General features: G+C 40.2%; 1 protein-coding gene across 1 annotated transcript in view; it reads right to left on the reverse strand.

Annotated features, from left to right (window-relative positions):
• LOC132538585 (anthrax toxin receptor-like) overlaps positions 1–22,006 on the reverse strand; it is a 28,103-nt gene extending 6,097 nt beyond the window's left edge. Inside the window, exons 1-12 of the mRNA XM_060191155.1 lie at positions 21,623–22,006; positions 12,979–13,050; positions 11,305–11,376; positions 9,965–10,046; positions 9,825–9,858; positions 8,380–8,462; positions 8,237–8,305; positions 7,809–7,886; positions 7,657–7,717; positions 3,373–3,471; positions 1,872–1,941; positions 1,359–1,449 (exon numbers count right to left, since the gene is read on the reverse strand). Coding sequence (XP_060047138.1) covers positions 1,359–1,449; positions 1,872–1,941; positions 3,373–3,471; positions 7,657–7,717; positions 7,809–7,886; positions 8,237–8,305; positions 8,380–8,462; positions 9,825–9,858; positions 9,965–10,046; positions 11,305–11,376; positions 12,979–13,050; positions 21,623–21,903 — 1,092 coding nt within the window. The 5' untranslated portion in view covers positions 21,904–22,006. The remainder of the gene's footprint in view (positions 1–1,358; positions 1,450–1,871; positions 1,942–3,372; positions 3,472–7,656; positions 7,718–7,808; positions 7,887–8,236; positions 8,306–8,379; positions 8,463–9,824; positions 9,859–9,964; positions 10,047–11,304; positions 11,377–12,978; positions 13,051–21,622) is intronic.
• Positions 22,007–23,143: the final 1,137 nt, after the last annotated feature.

Here is a 23,143-nt window from a genome sequence, read left to right on the forward strand (position 1 = left end):
AAATTGTCTTTATTTGATAGAGACAACCAGAAATAGAGAGGGAAGAGTGAGATAGGAAGAGAGACAGAGAGACACCTGCAGCCCTGCTCCACCGCTCATGAAACTTTCCCGCTACAGGTGGGGACCAGGGGCTTGAACCTGGGTCCTTGTGCACTGTAACATGTGCACTCAACCAGGTGTGCCACCACCCGGCCCCTTAATATTTCCATTTTATAAATAAAAAATTAAAAAAGAACAGACTGAAAATTTTTTAAAAAGGTATTTCATATTTCTGAGTTGCCATTTCCACATTGATAGAGTATGAGCAGACAGTTGTGCGTCTTAGACAGAGTTCATAAAGGTTTTAGACAGACCAGGTGGTCCATACACAGCAGCTTATAGGAGGGGAATGTAGTCTTTTTTTTTTAATTGGGGGATTAATGTTTTACAGTTGACAGTGGTGCTTTTTAAAATATAAACTTTCAAAAATATATTTATTACTGGGTAGATAGAGAGAAATTAAGAGGGAAGGAGGAGATAGAATGGGAGAGAGACAGAGAGACGACACCTGTAGTCCTGCTTCATCACTTGTGAAGCTTCCCCCCAGCAGGTGGGGACCAGGGACTTGAACCTGGGTCCTTATACACAGACATTGTATGCTTAACCAGGTGTGCTACCACCTGGTCCCAGAATATGGTCTTCTTACTCATAACCAAGGACAAGTAGTCTGTGTGTTAGAACAGGCACTCCAAGCTGTCTTTTCAAGTGCTCTGATTCAAAAACATGATGGAGTAAAGGAATTTAAAAGATTGCAAAAGCTGAATAAGGGCACGAGACTGGCATACTTTAGCGATGACTCTTTAGTCACTATCAGGCCACCCCATCAGCTGGGGCTCTGATTGGGGAGTCCTGAGATTCCCAAACAAACATGATGAACCTAGATCTCGAATAGGTCCCTCTCTCCATTGTTACTGGTCATTTCTATCAGGAACAACACAATAGACCCCTTTGTGGGCCCCCATAGGACCTTGCCCTCAATGTGAATCAACAACACTAGAGAATGTTCTGTCTTCCAAAGGGAGGCTGGACAACATATTATATGCTTCACACCTCAGGAAGATGGGTCCTAAAGTTGGGGCAGCTTGGAAGGTTCCTACTCGTGACCACAGAATGTGAGTTCAGATCTATAGGGCCAATTTAGCTGGCTTGAACCCCAAATGTTCACTGGGACACTTAGAAATTTTGAAGGGGTCAGTTCAGTAATGAAAGACACAGGAATCCACACAGGTTGTGTGTCATGCTTTCTGAGGTGCCTAGTTATTTGCTAGGATCTCCATTTAAGGGTTATTGAAAAGACGGAAAGGATATTATATACTCACCCGAGGACTCACACAGTGCTTGCTAGTAATATTAGCATTGCTGTCAATGAAGCTAGTACCATTGTCCAGGCTTATTTGCACAAAGATTTGCCTGAAGCACAGAAAGAGCAGCAAGAACAGATGTTTCAGGTAGGCAAGATAGGCAGTTTTCACACTTGACTCACACCATAACCTTCATTATCTCACTTCATTATGATATTATTATGCTTACTTCATGACCTAGTCAGGAACATCAGACAGGTTATTTAGACTACTGAAGACCAGGCAGTGTGGGTGAGGAGAGCCAGTCCTAAGAACTAGCAGGTAAACCTCTTCAATGAGGCAGACAAGGTAGTGAGGGACCTGACCTGTGTGGGGCTGGATATCCTGTTGACCATGATTTAAGTGACTCAAAGGACTGTCTGGTGCCACCATCCTGACTCTCTTGCATTTACAAAGCATGTTTGGTTAACTGTAAAATGTTGCCTGTGCAAAGATACTCCTCCCACTTCATGTTCCAAACTGTACACTTACTGGTTTGGCTTCTTTATCTTTACTCCTGGACACATTATAGTACTTTCATCCATAGAGGTTGCTTTTCTATCTAAAAGAAAATGTCATGAAAGAGTGTCAGTGTACATATCCATCCATCCATCCATCCATCCATCCATCCATCCATCCATCCATCCATCCATCCATCCATCGATCCATCGATCCATCTATCTATATTTCCCCCTTTTCTTGGCCTTGGCAAGCAGAGCTAGCCTACTGGTATCTGGAATCACCCTTCTATGTCTTCCTCTGAGCACCTGTCATGTGCCCAAGTGTATAATTCTCTGTGTGGGAACAAGGAGGCAATGTTGTACTCTCAAGGACATTTTAATTTAGAAATTAAACACAGAGACAGAACATGAAATAAATGGTGAGCAGAATAAATGCTAGTAAATGAATAATTCTATGACATCAATGAAGAATGAAGCCGACGAAAGTGAATTGGTGAGCTGCCCTATCAGAGAATGTGAAATATTTATACACGAAATAATGTCATATCTGATTTGCTTCAAGATAATCACTTTGCCCAATATAATAAGTGCTCCAGAAGCATTAGTTCTGCTTATCCACTCAAGAGAAAGTATAAGCAAGAGAAATCTTATTTTCTGAGGTGATGTAGTGAGGGGATATGACAATGGTATATGCCTAGACCCACTCTGTACTCTCATGGGGGAAAAATAAGAGAGATGCACTAGAAGTGTTATAAAGAAGAGTTGTCTGGGTTTACCAGATGGTCATGAAACAAGAAACCCTTAGACATCACATCATTAGACAAATGAATATATCAAGAGGCAAAGTGGGAGAGTGAGGAGGAAGAAGAATGTCCAGTTGTACACAGGCACTGTGTGGAAAAGGTCACACACATTTTGGCTCTGAGGATACAGCTTCTGCCTGCTCCAGCAGTGCACTTCTTCAGGCCCTCACCTGCCACAGAGGTATCTTGAGTTCTCCCACATAAGTTTACATATGTGTTATAATTTAGTTTGTGCAACTATTACATTGCCCACATCTGAGAGTAAAAAGAGAGCTTGAGAAGAGAATTCTCATTTGGCCAAAACCACAGAGGCACTGTGTGCCTGGGTCCAGGTCTGGCAGCTGGCATTCCCTTTCAGTCCACGTCGAGAGGAAGTACTGGTGGATTTAACAGTGACTCAGAACCCTGGAGATGCCTCTATTATCTAAAATATTCCTGGATTTGAGATCCTAATTTTACTAGGGAAGTGAGAGATGAGAAAAAGGTAAGAGTAAGATATTTCTGAGCAGATACTGCCCCAAGCCCAAGCTTAGTAAGGGTAATGCTCTGCTCCAAAATGTTCTTGTGAGGCTGAGCATTGCTTAAACCCTGCTTCTAGTCTCTATACACTCTAACCTCAAGGTCTACAGAGAATGGCCAGTATGAATTTTAAGAACTTGACTGGCTAAAAAAAAAAAATAGTTGGTGTTGGAAATTTTTCCACCTGGTAGAATCAAGAGGTCTACTTACCAAAGAATTCTTTATCAGTGAACTTGAATCTACAAACAATGTTTTCCTTTTTCTCTGCATTATTAAAGCCTTTCCCAGAAATCAACAGTTCATAGTTTTCTGCAAAGGACAACAGCCAAAAATATGTGTGAGTGCTATTTCCCAGTAAACTTATCCTTGTGGCAGGCCACTCTTACATATAATTTCCAGAAGACTCCCTTGAGAAAAAAAAGAAGCAACACTTCTGTGCCCTCTGCATCAGCTCCTCATGTGGTGCAAATTCTGAGGAGGCTGAACTGGATTTTAAGTTCTCAGGGTTTCTTACCACTTAAAGCTGTTTTTGTCTCTACTAAAGGGGAAAATCCAATCACGGATTTCTTTTTCTTTTATTTGTAGATAAATCTACTTTTATTAATCTTAAGATAATTGTTTTTTAATTTATCAGCTTTCACAGATATACCCTTTCTCTCTCTCTCTCTCTCTCTCTCTCTCTCTCTTTCTTTTTTTTTCTTTTCCTTCTTCTTTCTCCAGGTCCTGAAAGAACCGGAGTTCAGAGTCAGGCTAAATTGGTCATCTTACCCTCTGGGAGTATGGACCAAAATTCAGCCATCGGTTTCTTACCCTGACTCCTTAATATTGTGGGCAATGTTTTTCACCAGGTCTCCTACATAAATAAATAAGAGTAGCCAAGACTGTCCTGACTTGTGTCTGAATTAAATTGAAAACAGGATATTTTAGATGTTCTGATATCTCAGCTTCTTCTCTGTTTTTTTGAGAGCCACTACAGAAACTCAGTGAAGTGGCAAGATACAGTATTAGTATTCATAAATCTGTAGTGGTTTTGTACACAAATAATGAGCCAGAGGAGAGGGAAATGAAGGAAGCTATTATTATTATTATTTCTCCAGGGTTTTTGTTGGGGCTCAGTGCAGGCACTATGAATCCACTGCTCTTGGCAGCCATTTCTTTTCTTTCTCTTTCTTTCTTTCTTTCTTTCTTTCTTTCTTTCTTTCTTTCTTTCTTTCTTTTTTTTTTTTTAAATTGGATAGGAGAGAGAAATTGAGAGGGTTGGGGAAGACAAAGGGGAGAGAGAAAGATAGATAACCTGCAAACCTTCTTCCTTATTTGTGAAGCAACTCCCCTGGAGGTGGGGAGCTGGGGGCTCAAACTGGGATCCTTGTGTGGGTCCTTAGACTTTTTTTTTTTTTTTATCTATGCTTAACCTGGTGCACCACTGTCTGATCCACTAAGGAAGAAATTCTATTCACAATAGAACTAAAATGATAAAATAACATAAAATAAAAGTAACAAGAGATGTGAAAGAACTTTACAATGAAATCTATAGGACACTGTTAAAACAGAGATATAAAAAAGGATATTCTCTGTACATAGATTGGTAGAATAAAAATCATTACTATGATTCTTTTACCTAAAGCAATTCTTAGATTTGGTAAAATTCCTATCAAAATTCCAATTACATTTTTCTTTTCTTTTTTTTTTTCTAATTTTTTGTATTATATTTATTTATTGGATAGAGACAGCCAGAAATCAAGAGGGAAGGGGGTGATAGAAAGTGAGAGAAACACACTTGTAACACTGCTTCACCACTTATGAAGCTTCCTCCTGCAGGTGGGGACTAGAGGATGCTAAAGCAGTTCCTTGCACACTGTAACATGTGCACTCAACCAGGTATGCTATCATCTGGCACCCCAATTACATTTTTCAAGTTTTAGAACAATTAGTCCTAAAACTTGTGTAGAGCCACAAAAGATCATGAATAGCCAATGTGATTCTGAGAGAAAAGATAACAAAAAGCACCATCCATTCTTTCAACTATACTACAAAACAGTAGTAATTCAAACCATGTGGTATTGAAACTATAACAGGTAGTCAAAATAGTGAAATTGAATAGATATTCAAGCAATAAAATCATATGCCCATGAGATTTCAGTATATGACAAAGGAGCCAAAACCATTCAATGAGGAAAAGAAAGGCTTGCTAACAAAGTGTTAGGAGAATTGTGAAAGAATAAAAGCAGGTGATCCGGGAGGTGGCGCAGTGGATAAAGCATTGGACTCTCAAGCATGAGGTCCTGAGTTCAATCCCTGGCAGCACATGTACCAGAGTGATGTCTGGTTCTTTCTCTCCTGTCTTTCTAATTAATAAATAAAATCTAAAAAAAAAGAATAAAAGTAGATATTTGGTTAACACCATGCACCAAAATTAATTCAAAATAGAATAGAGACTAAGATATTAGAGCTCCGTTTCCCCAGAGTCCTTCCCCAGTTGATACTGAAAATTTTTAAAGAAGGGGCCAGGCAGTGGTATACCTGGTAGAGTAGACATGTTATAATATGCAAAGACCCAGGTTGAAGCCCTTGGCCCCCACCTGCAGGGGGAAAGCTTCTCAAATGGTGAAACAGTGTTGCAGGTCCCTCTCTCTCTCCCTCCCTCTCTCTCTTTCTCTCTTTCCCCATCTATATCATCCCCTTCTCTCTCAATTTCTCTCTGTCTCTATCCAGTAAATAAACAAAAAATAAAGACATTTATTAAAAAAGAAAATTTATAAAGAAATCAAATAACTAATTAACAAAAACAAAAAACAATCCAGTTAAAAAGTGGGAAAAATATGAATAGACAGTTCTCTAGAGAAGACATCCAGATGAGGCCCACAGATATCTGAAAATATGATCCACATCACTTATTGTTAGGAAAATGTAAATGAAGATCAAAATGAGTTACCACCTCACACTTGTAAGAATGACTTACATCAACAAATCTATAAATAATAGTGTTGATGATGGTGTGGGAAAAAAGTAACAGAGCAGACACACTGTTGGTGTGAACTCAAATAGATGCAGTCCCTGTGGAAAAAGTATGGTGAGTCCTTAAGAAAATAAAAATGGAAATACCTTATGATCCAACAATACTACTGCTAGGCATTTATTCAAAGGATATGGAGGCACCGATTTGAAAGGATATTGTTGGTGAACAAGCAAGTTAGGTATCAGATAACTTCAGGCTTAATATATACTTAATGTATTTACCAAACACAAAAGTCCTGGCATCTGATATGGGAAAGGGAAATAGCAGCTTAATAGCACAGAAGTCATTTAGATACCGGGATATATCTAGACTGTTCAGGACTCATTTATTGCTTACCACTGGCCTGAGCTGTTTATTCATGTGCCCACACTGTTTGTTCTGATTCCTGCTTAAATTAGCTCCTTTGAAATTTGAATTATGATATGTTATAAAACATGAATAAAAAGACTCAGGTCCTAAACTAGGTGCTCTACTAGCTGCTCCCACTTTTATAGGCATGCACATTCAGTGAAGTTACCTCCATGCTCTCATAGACAATTACTTGTGTGTTTTAGTAATATTTTGCCATTTTATTCTGCCTCTAATAACTCAACAGTATATACATATACACTACTATTTTCATAGTCGTAATATTTACAATAGTCAAAATGTAGAATGGCCTAAATGTCCAATGACAGATGATTGGATAAAGAAGCTATGGAATAGGTATTCAGTGCCAAACTACTCTGCAATAAAAATAAAAAAAGGTGAGATTGTATTATTTGGAACAAAATGAATGGAACTAGAGGTGCTTAAATGAAATAAGAGGTAAAAGACTACTGCCAGATGGTTTTGCTCAAATGCGGAATACAGATGACTAAAACAAACAACTTGCAAAAAATAAAGGTAAGTAAACTATCTTTCTGATTTTGTTAGAACTCTAGCAGTTATGAGTGGGAGGGGCACAATACGTCAGTGGAGGGCCTCGTGACTTACAGTGACATGCATTTTTGTATTGGTTCTTAATTAATCTGGAAGTATTTTCCTTTTTATGTTGTGGATTTCATTTGTTAATGTTTAGGTGAGGGGTTTAAATATATTTTTCATATTTTAAATTAAACGTATTTTCAGACAGAGGAAATTAATCACCCTCATGTATCATGGTAAGATTTAAAATGTTATGTATGTTGCCATTATTTGTCTACCTAAAACATACACAGAGCAGTAAGTCAACCATTATTAAAACTGGAGGAAAACTAACTATACTCACTCCTTACCTACACCCCCTGCCATACATACCTCACACAAGCAAGCCCTTGCCTATACACCCACATGCATATTATTGCACAAGAGCAGGTATTCTTACAGCAGATACCACACTCATGTACACTGAACTCAGTCCACAAATGCACCTTACACACTGAAACCATATGCTTATGCATCACACAGTACACAATTAACATATAATGGAACATGCTATGTTCACCACAGCCACTTACCTCCTGCACAATAACTGGAAGCTTCCAAATGTGTAATTTCAATACATGTCTTTTCTGTAAGCTAGAGTATACAGAGTTGTCAGGATGAAGAAAAGTTATCAGGTAGGGTAGAGTAAGTAGCCCCCCTCTTCTTACATTTAACTCTCACTCACTGGATCAACTGTGTTTTTCAGATCTTGAAATCTGTTCACGCCAAGCACATGATTCTTGCTATCTGCAATTGCCAGCAGCTATGACAGAGAGAGAGAGAGAGAGAGAGAGAGAGAGAGGAACTGGGTTATAGCCAGGGATTGATGGCATAGTAGATCTCCCTCTAGGAGTTGGCCTCTTGTCTCATGTCCTGTTAGACTCAAGGCCCCACCCTGGCACCAGACCCACAGGGAGTGAAACACACTTCTACACACACTGAGGGCTATTCCACCCACATGTTGTTTGTTATTCATGTCTGCAGTACCTGTCTGTTGGATAAGCACTTGGGGAGACTTAAAAGACCATTAGCTGGGCAACCCTGGAAAGCTACCTGTTAAAACTTTTCATTTCCCATCTACCAGGTATTTACTGGTTACCTGTTTTGAATTACCTGGTCTTTTTGGTAGTCTTTTATACCCAAACCGTAAACAGTTGCCCCCATTTTCCGAGCCTTTGTAGCCTGAGATAAAGAAAGTGTTGAGTATAAATCACTGAATAAGTAGAACATTGCTGACAAAGATTAAAAGGATTTACTTCGTCCTTAGCCTTTTCAAGAGGAACAGGGTCAAGTGTTCCATCAGTTAGAACCAGGATCACTGAGTGAATTGGCTTCTTTCCTGCAGGAAATGCAGAAAGTGTTCTGGTTGGTAAAGGCAGCCATAGAGACCTGCTGCAGATTGTCAGACCCACAACAATGCTCCCCAATTTCTTCCACCTGAGAGACTGCCCATACCAGAGACTCTGCCATCTATCGTTCTTGTAGGGGGTTTGCAGCAGACTCATGGTAAGTTTAAGGACCTTAACTAGGAACCACCTTATAGATAAGAATGAGTCTAACTAGGAATGTTTCTTATTGAATCTTCAATACTACTTTGTTAAAACATTTGTCCTGAGAGGCAAGTCCAGCTATTACCCTGGGCAGAAGTGAGCCTTTCAGATGGTTAACAGGCAGAGAAGTCACACCTGACTGTTCCTATGTCCTGCACACACTGTGAGAACTCCTGCTGGCATCCACAACCCAGTGGTTCAGAAGTCAAGGTCAAAGACAGCTGAGATCCCACGCTCAAAGCATTTTCTCACCAGATTCACTATTTTTCCCCCTGGCAGACACTGAAACTCTATGGTCTCCATGAAGACAGACGTACCCATGGTTAAAACCACAGCCACAAGGTGAAATTCAACCAAAGGGATGAAACTGACAGGTGTCAGAGTCAGAAATGTAATGGGGATCAATGTGGTCTGCAGGAGCCAAAGATCTATTTTATTTTTCCTGTGAAGTGTATCATGTCTGAAGTCCCAGATTTTTTTTTGTTTATGCAGTCAAAAATGGTCACCAAGCATCTCGTATTTATGCATTGAAACATTAATAAATTAATTAACTTATTTGTTGAAGGGGTTAATGGTTTACAGTATAGTGGTTGACAAATGGGTACGATGTCTTATCCCACCAAAATCAGTGTCTGCAAAACACTTCTCAAATTAGGTCCTTTTCCATCTCATACACCAGGATCCCATAACTCCCCTTCCTTCCCTCCTTTCCCAGAGTTCTTTGCTTTGGTGCAATATACCAAACCAGTCCAAGTTTTACTTTATGTTTATTAATTTATTTCTGAGGAGGGGGTGGTTAGGAGACTGCTCATCTGTGGCATATAATGGTATTGGGACTTGATCTGGTACCTCAGATACTTAGGCATACAAGCCATGTGCTGCTAACCCTTGATATCTTCCTGGCCCAAGCACCTCATGTCTAATTTTCACTGAGAACACACATGCAAGGGTCCAAAATGTTCAGAATCAACACTAGAGTGAGTTTTATCCTCTTTGTCCAGAGGAGGGAGTTGTATTTCAGGAAGGGTCAACAACTTGCTATAGGACTCAGCATTAGTGAGTACCCTCGGTGGTGCTGTCTCCAACCTCACCCATGCCTTTATCTATCCTGGGACCCGCTCAGAACATAATGGTGTCACTGGGAAGCTTACCTCCATTGGTTGCTTCTAATATCTGATAATTTGCCTGCAACAAGAGAAAGGAATATTTTGGGAGGGCAATGGGATGACCAAGAAATACAATGAGAATTCAAGGAAGCAGAATGACTTCTTAGAGCTCCCAAAGTTTGTACCTTTTTTAATCCTTCTTGCATGTTTGCGGTTCCAGTAGGTACAACATTCTGAAGTTTGCGAAGACCTTCTACTATTATTTTCCTGAAAATAACAACAACAACAACAAAAGGGATTGATTACTAACAAAAGTTCCAAAATTGTCCTGGAATCATCACTGAGCAAGCTGCCTAGGTGACAGGCCCTCCTATCTTGTGTCTTTCAAATTGACAGGCTGTTCAGACTCCCCTGTCTCACATCTGTGAGTACATGGTGGTGGGGTCAGAAGGAAGGGGCCTTGCTGGTCCCACAGGTGTAACCTGACATTCTTCTTATGCCTGTAGACTGACCTCAGAGGACCTCAGCAAAACACTGCCTGACCTTCCACAGTGAGAGAAGGGAGTGGGCTATGGAGGCACAACTGTGACTTAACATTTAGAATATAGCTGGCAGTACTACCAGCACCTAGTGGGGTCCTGGTGATGGCACACTATCTTTGAGCAAATGATAGTTTGGTAAAGGTCACCCTGCTATACTCCTGTCCCAGTTCATCTTCTGCTCCACAGACCCTGAACTAAGTTGCCCCCTCCCTTAAGCTTCGTTTCCTTTAGAAACAGTGCTAAAGGAAGTGGAAAAGTGATTTTATTAGAATGTCTTCTTATTCTAACCACCAACCATAGGCACAAACTGCTCTTCTAGTCAGGTAGCTCCTGGGAACAGCCCTGAGAGTAAGAGTACACCTTCTGCACCACCACACCCTCCCTACAGGCTAGTAGTAGTAGCTTGTGCCAAAAAACTGGTGTCTACCTAGACTTACATGCCAATAGTTTTGGTACTGCATACATTGTAAGTAGGGTTCTAGTGTTTTATGTCTGGGTGAATGTTAACCTTTGAACTATTCAGAATTTGCAGAACTTCTCAGCTTTAAATCTCTGGGCTCACCTCTAGGATCCCTTATGGGATCCACTTGGGTGCAAGCATGTCATGACTCTCAGGCACCCAGACCAGTCTGGTGTTTTTGATCCCAGTCATGGCACCTCCATTTCACATCATCAAGGAACAAAGCAACTGGCACTGAAGTCTTCACCTCTTTCTCTTTGTTTTTGACTGTGTCTCACTTTTTTACCATTGATTCCAAACGGAGAGTGACACACAATAGATATTTGGTATAGGTTAGTGTTAATAATGCACTTGTCACTTGTCTTACCAGATACCAGAATGGTCACAAAGCCATCTATATGAAATGAGAAGCTGGCCTAAGGCAAGTCATAGAGGTTATCTTCAAGTGTGAGGCTTTCCATGTCCTTGCAAACAGGGGTAAGAAGGACTGGAATTTGGTCCTGGGGATCAGATCAGTACTTACTTGTCTGAGGTGAGCTTCATGAGGGTTTGACCAAGTGTGGAGTAGAGGATGAAAGATATTCGAACTTTGGGGCTGAGAAAGAAACATGTCTTTGTGAGAAACCATAAACACAGGGCCATGATAAAGGTAATAAGAATTCAGAAAAGGGGTGAATAACAATTTCCCTGCTCTCTCCAGCCCAACTCTTTTGCTTTGGGACCCTTTTCCTGAACCAGAGAAATTCTCAAAACCTTATTGAAGGATTATGAAGCTTGTCAGATGGCTGACATTCTGGGGCATTCATGGATAAGTCCTGCTCTACCCCTATATTCATAATGCCCCAAAAGTTTCTGTCTCAGACATACACACTCACAAATGGACACAAAGATGCATGCACACAGTGCATGTCATGCACAAGACACAGACTCCTACGCTTCCTCCATGAAAGCCACTGACCTCTATTCTACTGGAGATTCACAACCCTTTCCAGTTTGCCTTCCTTGCCTCGCCTCCCATCCATTTAAACAGTTATTACTTTTCTTGACAACCAATCTTAATTTTCCTTCTTACATCACAAAATTGGTCATAGCACACTGTAGTTTAAGAATCAGGAATAGGGTCCAACGCTCATGTTCAGTGGGGAAGCAAACAGAAACCAGACCTTCCACCTTCTGCAACCCACAATGACCTTGGGTCCATACTCCCAGAGGGATAGAGAATAGGAAAGCTATCAGGGGAGGGGATGGGATATAGAGATCTGGTGGTGGGAATTGTGTGGAGTTGTACCCTTTCTATCCTACGGTTTTGTTAATGTCTCCTTTTTAAAATAAATAAATAAATAAAAGAACTTAATGGAAACAACAACAACAATAAAAAATCAGGAATAGTACCTTATTCCTCACAGCAGAAAACCAGATTCCCTGGCTGGTTTTATTAAGAACTCTTTAGCCTTGGCCCCAAGCTGCCCTTTCCAACTCTCTCCTGAGGTAACCCTAGTCTAAACAGACAACATTCTCCATAGGAAGCCTTTTTTCTTTAAATTTTTAAATTCTTTATTTATTTATGGGATAGTGACAGAAATTGAGAGGAAGAGGGAGGTAGAGAGGGGGAGAGAGAAAAAAAACCTGTAGCTCTGCGTCATCACTTATAAAAATCTTTCCCCCTGCAGGTGGGGACTGGGGGCTTAAACTCATATCCTTGAGCATTGTAATGTGTGCTTAAGCAGGTGCACCACCACCTGGCCTCCATAGGAAGTCTTCATCATGGATCTTGCTACTTTGCATTACCAGGTCTCAAGACCTAGTTAAAATTTCCACATACTTTCACAGTCTCTCTTTTTTCTAGGAATTCTTGATTTTCCCTCAAAGCTACCATGTAAGTCCTTTCCTATTTCTTTTTGATCCTTAGTACCATTAAACAAGGTTTTTCATTATGATTCAATGACTTTCACTACATGTTAACCTGTGAGCTTCTCAAAGCAGGCATTGCTCCCTCCTGCACTATGGCCTGACTCCCAGTCTGGAAACAGTCAGACTCCAGGAACCAGTGACACCATTATGATCTATCTTATTTCCCTGCTTCAGACACTGCTTTGGGCTCCCTGCTGCTGCTGACTCAAGAAATGACATGCCCTTTTAGCCTAAACAGACAAATACTCTGCCTGCCAGAAAAGAGCTCCTTGCAACACAGCCATACTTTTCGAACTTCTTGACCAATCCATTCACAAGGTTGTAAATGTTCATCCAGTTGTTATTCACACTGCCAGACCTAGGAATGAAGAAGAAATGGGCCAGGTTAGTGAGGTGTCTTCACAGGACTGTCTTCACATTTTAACTTGCGATTAACAGTCAGTTACAAAATTGTAAGATGACAGGGTATATAGTTCCACCCTGTATCAGCCACCCAAGTTCTGATTCTCTACCCTCCTGAGGAACAGACTATGAACAGAGTGTGATCCTCCTTAATCTTTATCTAGTTCTTTAGCAAGCTACAGTGCTGATGCTGTCATCACCCTCAACAACCTCAGTGAATTCAGTGGTGGTGACTTTATTAGGGAGGGTGACCCACTAGATTTGTATGTTTGTGACCAAGGGATTCAAGCATCAGGACTTCTGGTAGCAAATTGGGATCACTGGCCTCACTCACTGGCATCTTTGGAAGATACCCTACCAATCTGTACATTGATTCTCTCCTCCATTGTTTTCCTTAAGAATCACATTTCTTGATATCCTATTCCTTTCCTGTCTCTAAAGTTGTGGGTAGTTGAGTGAGGATCAAAGTTCTTCGCTATCATGTCCAATAAAGGGCTCTTGGGCTGTCCTCTCTACCATCCTGTCTACCTCCTCTAAGCTGTATAGGAAAGGAAACAAGGAGAGACAGAAAAAAATCAACATTGTATTTTTGCACTAACACTATGTAGGCAGATTAGTCCAATGAAAAACATTATTCCAGTATTATTATTGCTTCAATGATTATCTCTGGGGCATGATGCCAGCTCTATGAATCCACGGCTCCTGGTGGCCATTTTTTTCCCATTTTATTTGATAGGATAGAGAGAAATTGAGGGAGAAGGGGGAGACTCAGAGAAGGAAAGAGAAAGAGAGGCACCTACAGACTTGCTTCACTGCTTGTGAATTGGCCCCCTTGCAGGTAGGGAGTCAGGGGCTCAAGCCCAGATCTTGCAAGGGTCCTTGTGCTTAGTACTATGCAAGGTTAACGGGGTGCTCCACAGCCTGGTCCCATTATCCCAGTTTTATAAATAAGAAAACAAAGCTCTCACAGATCAGAGTTAGCACAAATGCCATGACTTATATGGATCTGATCTCTAATTTATTGCAATGCTCTGCTCATTGTTCTAGGTCTGACACTAACAATCAGAATGGTATCTTTGTGTTAGATGATTGCTGGGTAGCAAAACTGTGAGAACCCACCTACCACACACTGACTTCTTTAAGAAGCTCTCATGCTGAATTGTAAGACTACTCCTTTCCTAACTAATGGTAATGCTTTCCACTTTTCTTCTATTACTCCTCCTCTCTGCTTTTCTTCTGAACTAAAGAATTCCCCAAAGGAATGAATATCTTCAAACCACCCATTTACTCTGGAAATAGCTCCAGGTTTTCAGCACTTTCAAGGAAGGTTTAGTTTTAGAATACAGATGAGAACAAATGATGGAAAGGAGGCAGTGTGTGAACCAGAGCCACCATGTGAACTGAGAGTTCCAAATATGTTTTAGCACTCTGCTTTTAGGTAAAGATAAAGATAAACTATTGGGTATCTGAGGACAAACACTACTAAATCTTTCAGCCAAAACATACTGTGACTTGTTTAGGGAGAATAGATTGGTTGGGGGGAAGTTGTGCAAAGATGTTGTATTTATATAAAAAAAAACTTAGATTATTTTCTCCCATTTTAAGAAGTCAGAGAGAATGTGTAATCTCAAAGAGCAAGGAACAGTAGTAAAGGATATCTTTAGAAGCAAGATGATAATACCAGAAAAAAAAATCTAGAAGATTTGTGATTTCAACTGAGCACTTCTGGGGTGGGGGGGCTTGGGAGTCAGGAGTGGAGAAGATGATTCAGTAATCTGGAGTTTTTCTTTGTGAGGAAGGTGTACAATTTTATGTCCAAAGCTTGGATAACTTTAATATCGAGATTTTGGCAAAATCAGGGCACATATGAAATATTCTTCAATATATTATGTGACCAAAAGATATCAAAGAGTACAGTAAATGTAACAGTTCAGTAGTAGGACATGTATGTCACAAATGATGTAAAATTAAAAAAATGTGACACAATTTTTTTTTTTTTTTTGCTTTATGAAGTCAGATTTTTAATCATCTTTCTAAGCAGTACATTTTCACTAGATGAATAGATATGGGAAGTAGTAAGATGAGGAACTCAAAACCACAGGATTTTTCATAAAATCATATGAATAGTAATGCATGTCATAAATATGTATGTATACACATATCTGCGTATCTGTATAGTGTATATATGCATCCACACTGCTTTATATATGTATATACTGCTTTGCCTATGGGCAGTTTCTTTTTTTAAATTTTTTAAAAAACTTAAAAAAGGAGACATTAACAAAAACATAGGATAAGAGGGGTGCAACTCCACACAATTCCCACCACCAGAACTCCATATCCCATCCCATTCCCTGATAGCTTTCCCATTCTTTAACCCTCTGGGAGTATGGACCCAAGGTCATTGTGGGATGCAGAAGGTGGAAGGTCTGGCTTCTGTAATTGCTTCCCCACTGAACATGGGCATTGACTGGTCGATCCATACTCCCAGACTGTCTCTCTCTTTCCCTAGTAGGGTGGGACTCTGGGGAAGCGGAGCTCCAGGACGCATTGGTGGGGTCATCTGTCCATGGAAGTCTGGCGACACTAGTTTTTTAAGATAGAGTTTCCTTTTTACAATTAGAGGTGTCGGTTGCAGAGCAATAGTGGGAAGCAGACCCTCCAGCCTAGTTCTACCCAGCAATAACATCAGCTCACCATGATGCTCTGGCCTCAGATTCACACTCTGTCTAAAGCTCTAGAAGCAGCAAATAGGAGTGTGATTTCCAGGGGGGAAATTTATAAGATGCTCATGGGGCAGGCTTTATAAAGTTTGCCAAGTTAAGTTTGCTAAACAGTTGTCTTTTCTCATGTACAAATAATGCATGTGCAGTCATATGGGCATCTTGAAGATACCTAGGTATGGCCTGTTGTTATTCTGGTAACCAGTGCACTTGCTGGCTCTTGCTGTAATCTGTACTACCTTGACATCCGCTAATGCCACCTGTCACCATCTCAGTTCCTTGGTTGGGGTTCTGTGGCCCTCAAAGCCACACAGGGTGTTGCTGATGGATCTTCTGGGGTGGCACCATTGTGGTTTTACACTTGCTTCCATTGATGGTGTGAGCTTGGAGCTTTTGTTATGAATTTTACAACAGTGTTTTATTTCTACTAATTATTTTTCTACTACCAAAAATATTGCCAAGGTTTGGTGCCTTTGTGACAACTCCACTTCTGGTGGCTATTTCTTTTTCTCTTTCTCTTTATTTTATCCTCCTCCTTCTTTTTCTTCTTCTTCTTTTGATTGGGAGGTTAAAGATGGAGAGAAACAGAGAGAGAGAGAGTAAAGGGAGAAGGGAGATACTGCTGGTGAAACTTTCCTCATGCAGATGGGGTCTTTGCACATAGTAATGTGTATATACTCTGTCAGGTGCTCTGCCACCTGGTCACCAGTGTTTGATATTAAACTTATACATTTTCTTGATAAATGTAATAAATTACAAGTATGAGTGACATGGAGGAGACATGTCAGTAAAATGACACACTTGGGAGATCCAAGTCTGGATTCCCCAGAGAAACAAACAACTAGAGACTAAAAGAGTAATTAGGGCAGTTCATCATCGAAGATCAATCTGCAAAGGTAGCAGAAACAGAGGGAAAAGTAGCGACTGAACTACACAAAAAAAATCAGGAGACAACATCACCATGTATAAAACCTATGGAATATTACAAAACAGTTCTGAGAAGAAATTTTATGGTAAATTTTTTGATAAATGCATCTATGAAAATTAAGAGATCAAATAAGAATATGACCTCAATCACAATGAAATAGAGTAAAAAAGAACACTTAAAGGCAAGGGTTTAGGAGAAGGAGGAACAAAATATTGATCCAGTAAAAACTGATAAAGAGACCAGAAAGACACACAAAGAAAGGCCAACAAAACTGGGAGTTGATTCTTCAGAAAGATAAATAAAAAAGACAAGTCATTATCTAAACACACAAAGTAGAGAGGATTAGAATAGATAAAATAAGAAAGGCAAGAGAAGACCTTATAACTGTGACTTCCTAATCTTCTAAGTGACTAGTCTGAATTATTATATGCCAACAAATCATATAATCTAGGAGATAAATAATGAATGAAGATATTAAGCAAGTGGAGAAAATACAAAGTGAAACTTGGTTTGAGGGTGATGCACTGCAATAAAGCATTTTTGTGAATTGTGGAAAAAAATGTCTTGAGTGTCAGCAAAAACACAAAGATGACCACTCTTACAACTTTTACTCAATAAACTACAAGAAAATTTAGCTAGAACAATTAGCTAAGACAATCTTCAAAGAAACCCAAATCAGGAAGGATATTTAATGTAATTTAAGAACCACAGCCTAATTTCTATTGCTTTTTTCTTTATTTATGTTTAATTTGAAATTATATTACAAAGCTGTAATAACTGAAATAGTCTAGTATTGCCATAGACATAGACATGTAGAACAGGGGAATTAAAAGAATTCACACTTAAATTCAGTCATATGTATGGAGTTCTCTAGTTTTCAACAGGAGAATCAAAGTGAGGAATGAATAGTCTGTTAAGAAAAAAGCAAATGACCCCATCCAAAAATGGGCAGAGGATATGAACAAGACATTCACTACAGAGGAGATCCAAAAGGCTAACAAACATACGAAAAACTGTTCTAGGTCACTGATTGTCAGAGAAATGCAAATTAAGACAACACTAAGATACCACCTCACTCCTGTAAGAATGGCATACATCAAAAAGGACAGCAGCAACAAATGCTGGAGAGGTTGTGGGGACAGAGGAACCCTTTTACATTGCTGGTGGGAATGTAAATTGGTATAGCCTCTGTGGAGAGCAGTCTGGAAAACTCAGAAGACTAGACATGGACCTTCCATATGATCCAGTAATTCCTCTCCTGGGGTTATACCCCAAGGACTCCATAACACCCAACCAAAAAGAGGTGTGTACTCCTATGTTTATAGCAGCACAATTCATAATAGCTAAAACCTGGAAGCAACCCAGGTGCCCAACAACAGATGAGTGGCTGAGAAAGCTGTGGTATATGTACACAATGGAATACTATGCAGCTATCAAGAACAATGAACCCACCTTCTCTGACCCATCTTGGACAGAGCTAGAAGGAATTATGTTAAGTGAGCTAAGTCAGAAAGATAAAGATGAGTATGGGGTAATCCCACTCATCAACAGAAGCTGAGTAAGAAGATCTGAAAGGGAAACTAAAAGCAGGACCTGACCAAATTATAAGTAGGGCACCAAAGTAAAAACCCTGTGGTGAGGGATAGACATGCAGCTTCCTGGGCCAGTGGGGGGTGGGAGTGGGTGGGAGGGATGGGTCACAGTCTTTGGGTGGTGGGAATGGTGTTTATGTACACTCCTAGCAAAATGTAGACATATAAATCACTAGTTAATTAATATGAGAGGGGGAAAATGAATTGTATGTCTCAAAGTTTTTCAAAACACAAACTGAATATTTTTAATATATAGGCTGTGTATTTGATATGCAGACTCTCTCAAAAGCCTAGACCAAGTCGATCAGAAGCATCCAATAGCACAGATACAAGATACTGGGTACTGTACAGCAAACCTAACAAAAGGACTTTTCAAAGTTAACCCAATTACCAAATAATGTGATGATAACATTAACTATCGATTGTCTTTTTGAACCCTAAGACAGCAGGAACCTCACATCTCAACTATAGAGCCCCTACTTCCCCCAGTCCTGGAACCCTTGGATAGGGCCCACTTTCCCGTATGCCTCTCCCAATCCATATCAAATAATATTGCATCCGCCGATCACAACCTAACCAATGCAACGATTGCCACCTCAACATGCTTCACCTCAGACTGTGTCCAGAGACTTCACATGTGGAATGACAACTCTTCAGCTTCATTACTCGGGTGAGACCTTTCCTTTCATAGTATACTCTAATTTCATCTCAGGTGGTTCACTTTCTAACAAAGTCCCAAAACCTAGATATACACCAGTTTCTTTGAGAGAGAGCATATGTTCACACGTATCCATAGACTACTGCAAAATATATACCTGAAAGCAGAAGTACACTAGAGTTTGCAGTGAGTACCTCCCTAACACTTCCTCTCCACTATTCGAACCTTTGGGTCCATGATTGCTCAACAATTTGTTTGGCTTCGTATGTTAACTCTCTTTTCAGTCACCAGGTTCCACATGTCATCAGGATGCCGGCCAGGCTTCCCTGGACTGAAGACCCCACCAATGTGTCCTGGAGCTCGGCTTCCCCAGAGACCCACCCTACTAGGGAAAGAGAGAGGCAGACTGGGAGTATGGACCGACCAGTCAACGCTCATGTTCAGCGGGGAAGCAATTATAGAAGCCAGACCTTCTACCTTCTGCAACCCACCATGACCCTGGGTCCACGCTCCCAGAGGGATAGAGAATGGGAAAGCTATCAGGTAAGGGAGTGGGATATGGAGATTGGTTGGTGGGAATTGTGTGGAGTTGTACCCCTCCTACCCTATGGTTTGTTAATTAATCCTTTCTTAAATAAAAGAAAAAAAGAAAAAAATGGCTGTGGAAAGGTGGGTTAAGTACCTGAAGAAAAATGAAAATGGATCCATTTCTTTCACCACTCACAAAAATTTACGTATATTGTTTCTGTAATGTAGTGGTTATCATGTTCACCTAACACAAAAATTTACTTGAAACAGATGAAAAGAAATTAAGAAAAGCTAGGGAACAAACGAAAGTGAAAATGTAACACACCAAAAAACACAGTGGATGTGTGAAAAGCAGACTGAAGAGGAAAATTTATAATACGTTAACACATTAAAACATGAAAAAGGGGAATCAGGCAGAGCACAGCGGGTTAAGTTCAGGTGGTGCAAAGCGCAGGGACCCCTTGAAGGATCCTGGTTTGAGCCCCTGGCTCCCCACCTGCAGGGGAGTCACTTCACAGATGGTGAAGCAGGTCTGTCTGAAGGTGTCTATCTTTCTCTCCCCCTCTCTGTCTTCCCCTCCTTTTTCCATTTCTCTATGTCCTATCCAACAATAAGGACATCATCAACAGCAATAATAACTACAACAACAATGGCAACAAAAGGTAATAAATAAATAAAATATTAAAAGAAACTTATGAAAAAGAAAGATATCAAAGCCCCAAAATAAGCCTTACAGCTTATGGAACTAGATTAATAAAAAGAAGAATGACCAACTAACATAAGAGAAGAATAAATAAAGATATGAGAGAGTAATAAAATAAAAACAGAAAAAAGATAAATACCAATAATAAAATTAGCATTCTGGATATAGCAACATTTATGAGAGAAGAATACTAAAGTTGGAAATGATAGTGGGATACTAGAACTAATTATATAGAAATAAAAGTTATTGGGGCACACCTGATTGAGTGCACACATTACAATACGCAAGGAGCCAGGTTCAAGTCCCTGGTTCCTACCTGCAGTGGGAAAGCTTCATGAATGGTGAAGCAGGGCTGCAGGAGTCTTTTTTTTCTTTTTTTAAATCTTTATCTTTTTCCTCCTTTTTCTCTTAATTTCTACTACAAAACTATTAGAATAAATGAGTTCAGTGAAGTTGCATAATACAAGGTCATTTGCATTTCAATAAATCAGCAACAAATTGTAATGAATAAAAGCAACTATACTTGCAATTAAGTCTGAAAGGATAAAATTCCTTGGCATATATTGACATTTCCCCAAAGACGTGCATGATGAAACTAACTGATGAAGAAAATGCAAAGGAATGAGTAGATATTCTATGCTCATGGACTGGGAGAATAATATTGATAACAAGATCAGATTATACAAGGCAATCTAGAAATGCAATACAATTTTTAAAATTTAAACTATTTTGTTTTCCCAGAGCACTGCTCAGCTCTGCTTTAAGGTGGTACTGGGGCTTGAAATTGGGCTCAGAGCCTCAGGCATGAGATCCTTTTTGTATAACCCTTATGCTGTCTCCCCATCCCTCAGTACAAATCTTACAAAAGCATTTCTGGGAGTTGGGTGGTAGTGCAGTGGGTTAAGCACACGTGGTGCAAAGCGTAAGGACTGGTGTAAGGATCCGGGTTCAAGCCCCTGGCTCCCCACCTGTAGGGCAGTTGCTTCACAGGCAGTGAAACAGGTCTGCAGGTGTCTATTTTTCTCTCCCCCTCCTCTCTCCATTTCTCTCTGTCCTATCCAACAATGATAACATAAATAACAACAACAATAATAACTACAACAAAAAAACAACAAGGGCCACAAAAGGGAATTATATATGTGTAATTTTTTTTAAAGCATTTCTATGGAAATGGAGCAAACAATCCTGACATGGGGTTGGGGGTTGGGGTGGGGAGGTGGTAATCCTTATGCCTTTGGAGAAAGGAATGGCAAAGGTCTTGCTCCTTGACTTGACCAAGCCTGACCCTACCTCTCCACCTCTCACAGACTGGGGTAATTGCACTCAAGTTTTGTCTGTACTGATCCCAGTAAAGCAGCACCTCCTGGCACCAATCAGGGGGAGAAAGCTCACTCACATGTCCAAGACGAAGTAGAGATCATACACACTCTGGCAGGAACTCTTATCAATTCTCTGGCTGTTGTGGGATGACTCTCCTTGGCTGCGGCGGTGGTGGAAGTTTCCTTTGTTTGGGGTGAATTGGCGGTGGAGGTTTCTCCAATGCTCACTGAGGTGATGAAAGTCTACCCAGCCTGGGAGTCTGTACTGGAAGTTCCCCATACTCAGCAGTGGAAGCAGCAGCAGTAGCAACAGCAGGAAGAGCGCAGGGCCAGGGAGACCTGAACTGCCACTCCCCATTTTCTTGACTGCTCCTGTGGCCACACTGCACAGTGACTAGCTACTTCAGGTCACGTTAGGCTGCTGCCTCCACTGTCTCCACATGTGCACAGGGATGTAGGCCTTTTCACTAAGTCACCGGGATGTGAGCCTCCACATGGTACCTGCTGTGCAGGTGGAAGAGGCCCAGTGGCTGAGAGGCTTGAGGGCCCTTCTACCTGCTCCACCCTCCCCCACCCCAAGGAGAACATAATGCCCTGTTCTGATGGAGACAGGAAGGTTGGCATGGTGACTTTGTGACCTGCTACTCTGCTCAGCATCTAGTTTATTGAAAATCCTAAGTGTGAGTCAAGGGCCACTTGAAAATTTCTCTTTTCTTTTTTTCTGTATTAGGGGAGTTAATGGTTTACACTCAACAGTAAAATACAGTAGTTTATACAAATGTAACATTTCTCAGTTTTCTACATAACAGTTTAACCCCCCAGGTCTTCTGCCATCATGTTCCAGTACCTTTTTTTCCCTTAATATGTCAGTTCCTCTCTGTCTTATTAAGAAAAAATTAAAAAAGGGGAAAATGGCTACTAGGAGTGGTGGGTTCATTATGTAGGCACCAAGTCCTAGCAATAGTCCTGGTGGCAATACATTTTTTTCTAATTTTAAAAACGTAATAAAAAGATGTAAAGACTGCCCACAAAAATACCATACACAGCTATATCAGATATTCAAGGAGCAAATTGTTCTGATCATCTTTAAAAATAATACACTAGGAAAATTAATAGTATTTACTTTTAAGTGTATCTTGATTTGAATTACATATATTGTGATTACCACAAAAAATTTAGCTCACCATCTCATAAAGATACAAATACAAAAAAATATTCTTTTTTTCCTGAAATGAGGACTTTTAGTATTTTCATTCATTTTCAAACATAGCATACATTTATGTTAACTATAGTCAGTATTCTGTAAGTAATCTTGTGTGTATTTATCTCTGAGCTTGTATCTTTTGACTTCCGAGATCAGACGAGATCGGGCGTGTTCAGGGTGGTATGGCCGTAGACTGTATCTTTTGACCTACTTCATCAAATTCCTTCTTCCTTCATGCCTTGCTTTTGTAACCATAAATGTGACCTCTTTCTGGTATATGTTCGATTACTATTTTAGAGACTTATTTGTCTAGGACAAAAAATACCAAAGTAAGGCTCTTGTCATATGCAGCACTTAAGATTAAATCTGAGGCCTTGGAGGTACTGTAAATATA

Source organism: Erinaceus europaeus, chromosome 1, assembly GCF_950295315.1.
Source record: "Erinaceus europaeus chromosome 1, mEriEur2.1, whole genome shotgun sequence".
NCBI lineage: Eukaryota > Metazoa > Chordata > Mammalia > Eulipotyphla > Erinaceidae > Erinaceus > Erinaceus europaeus.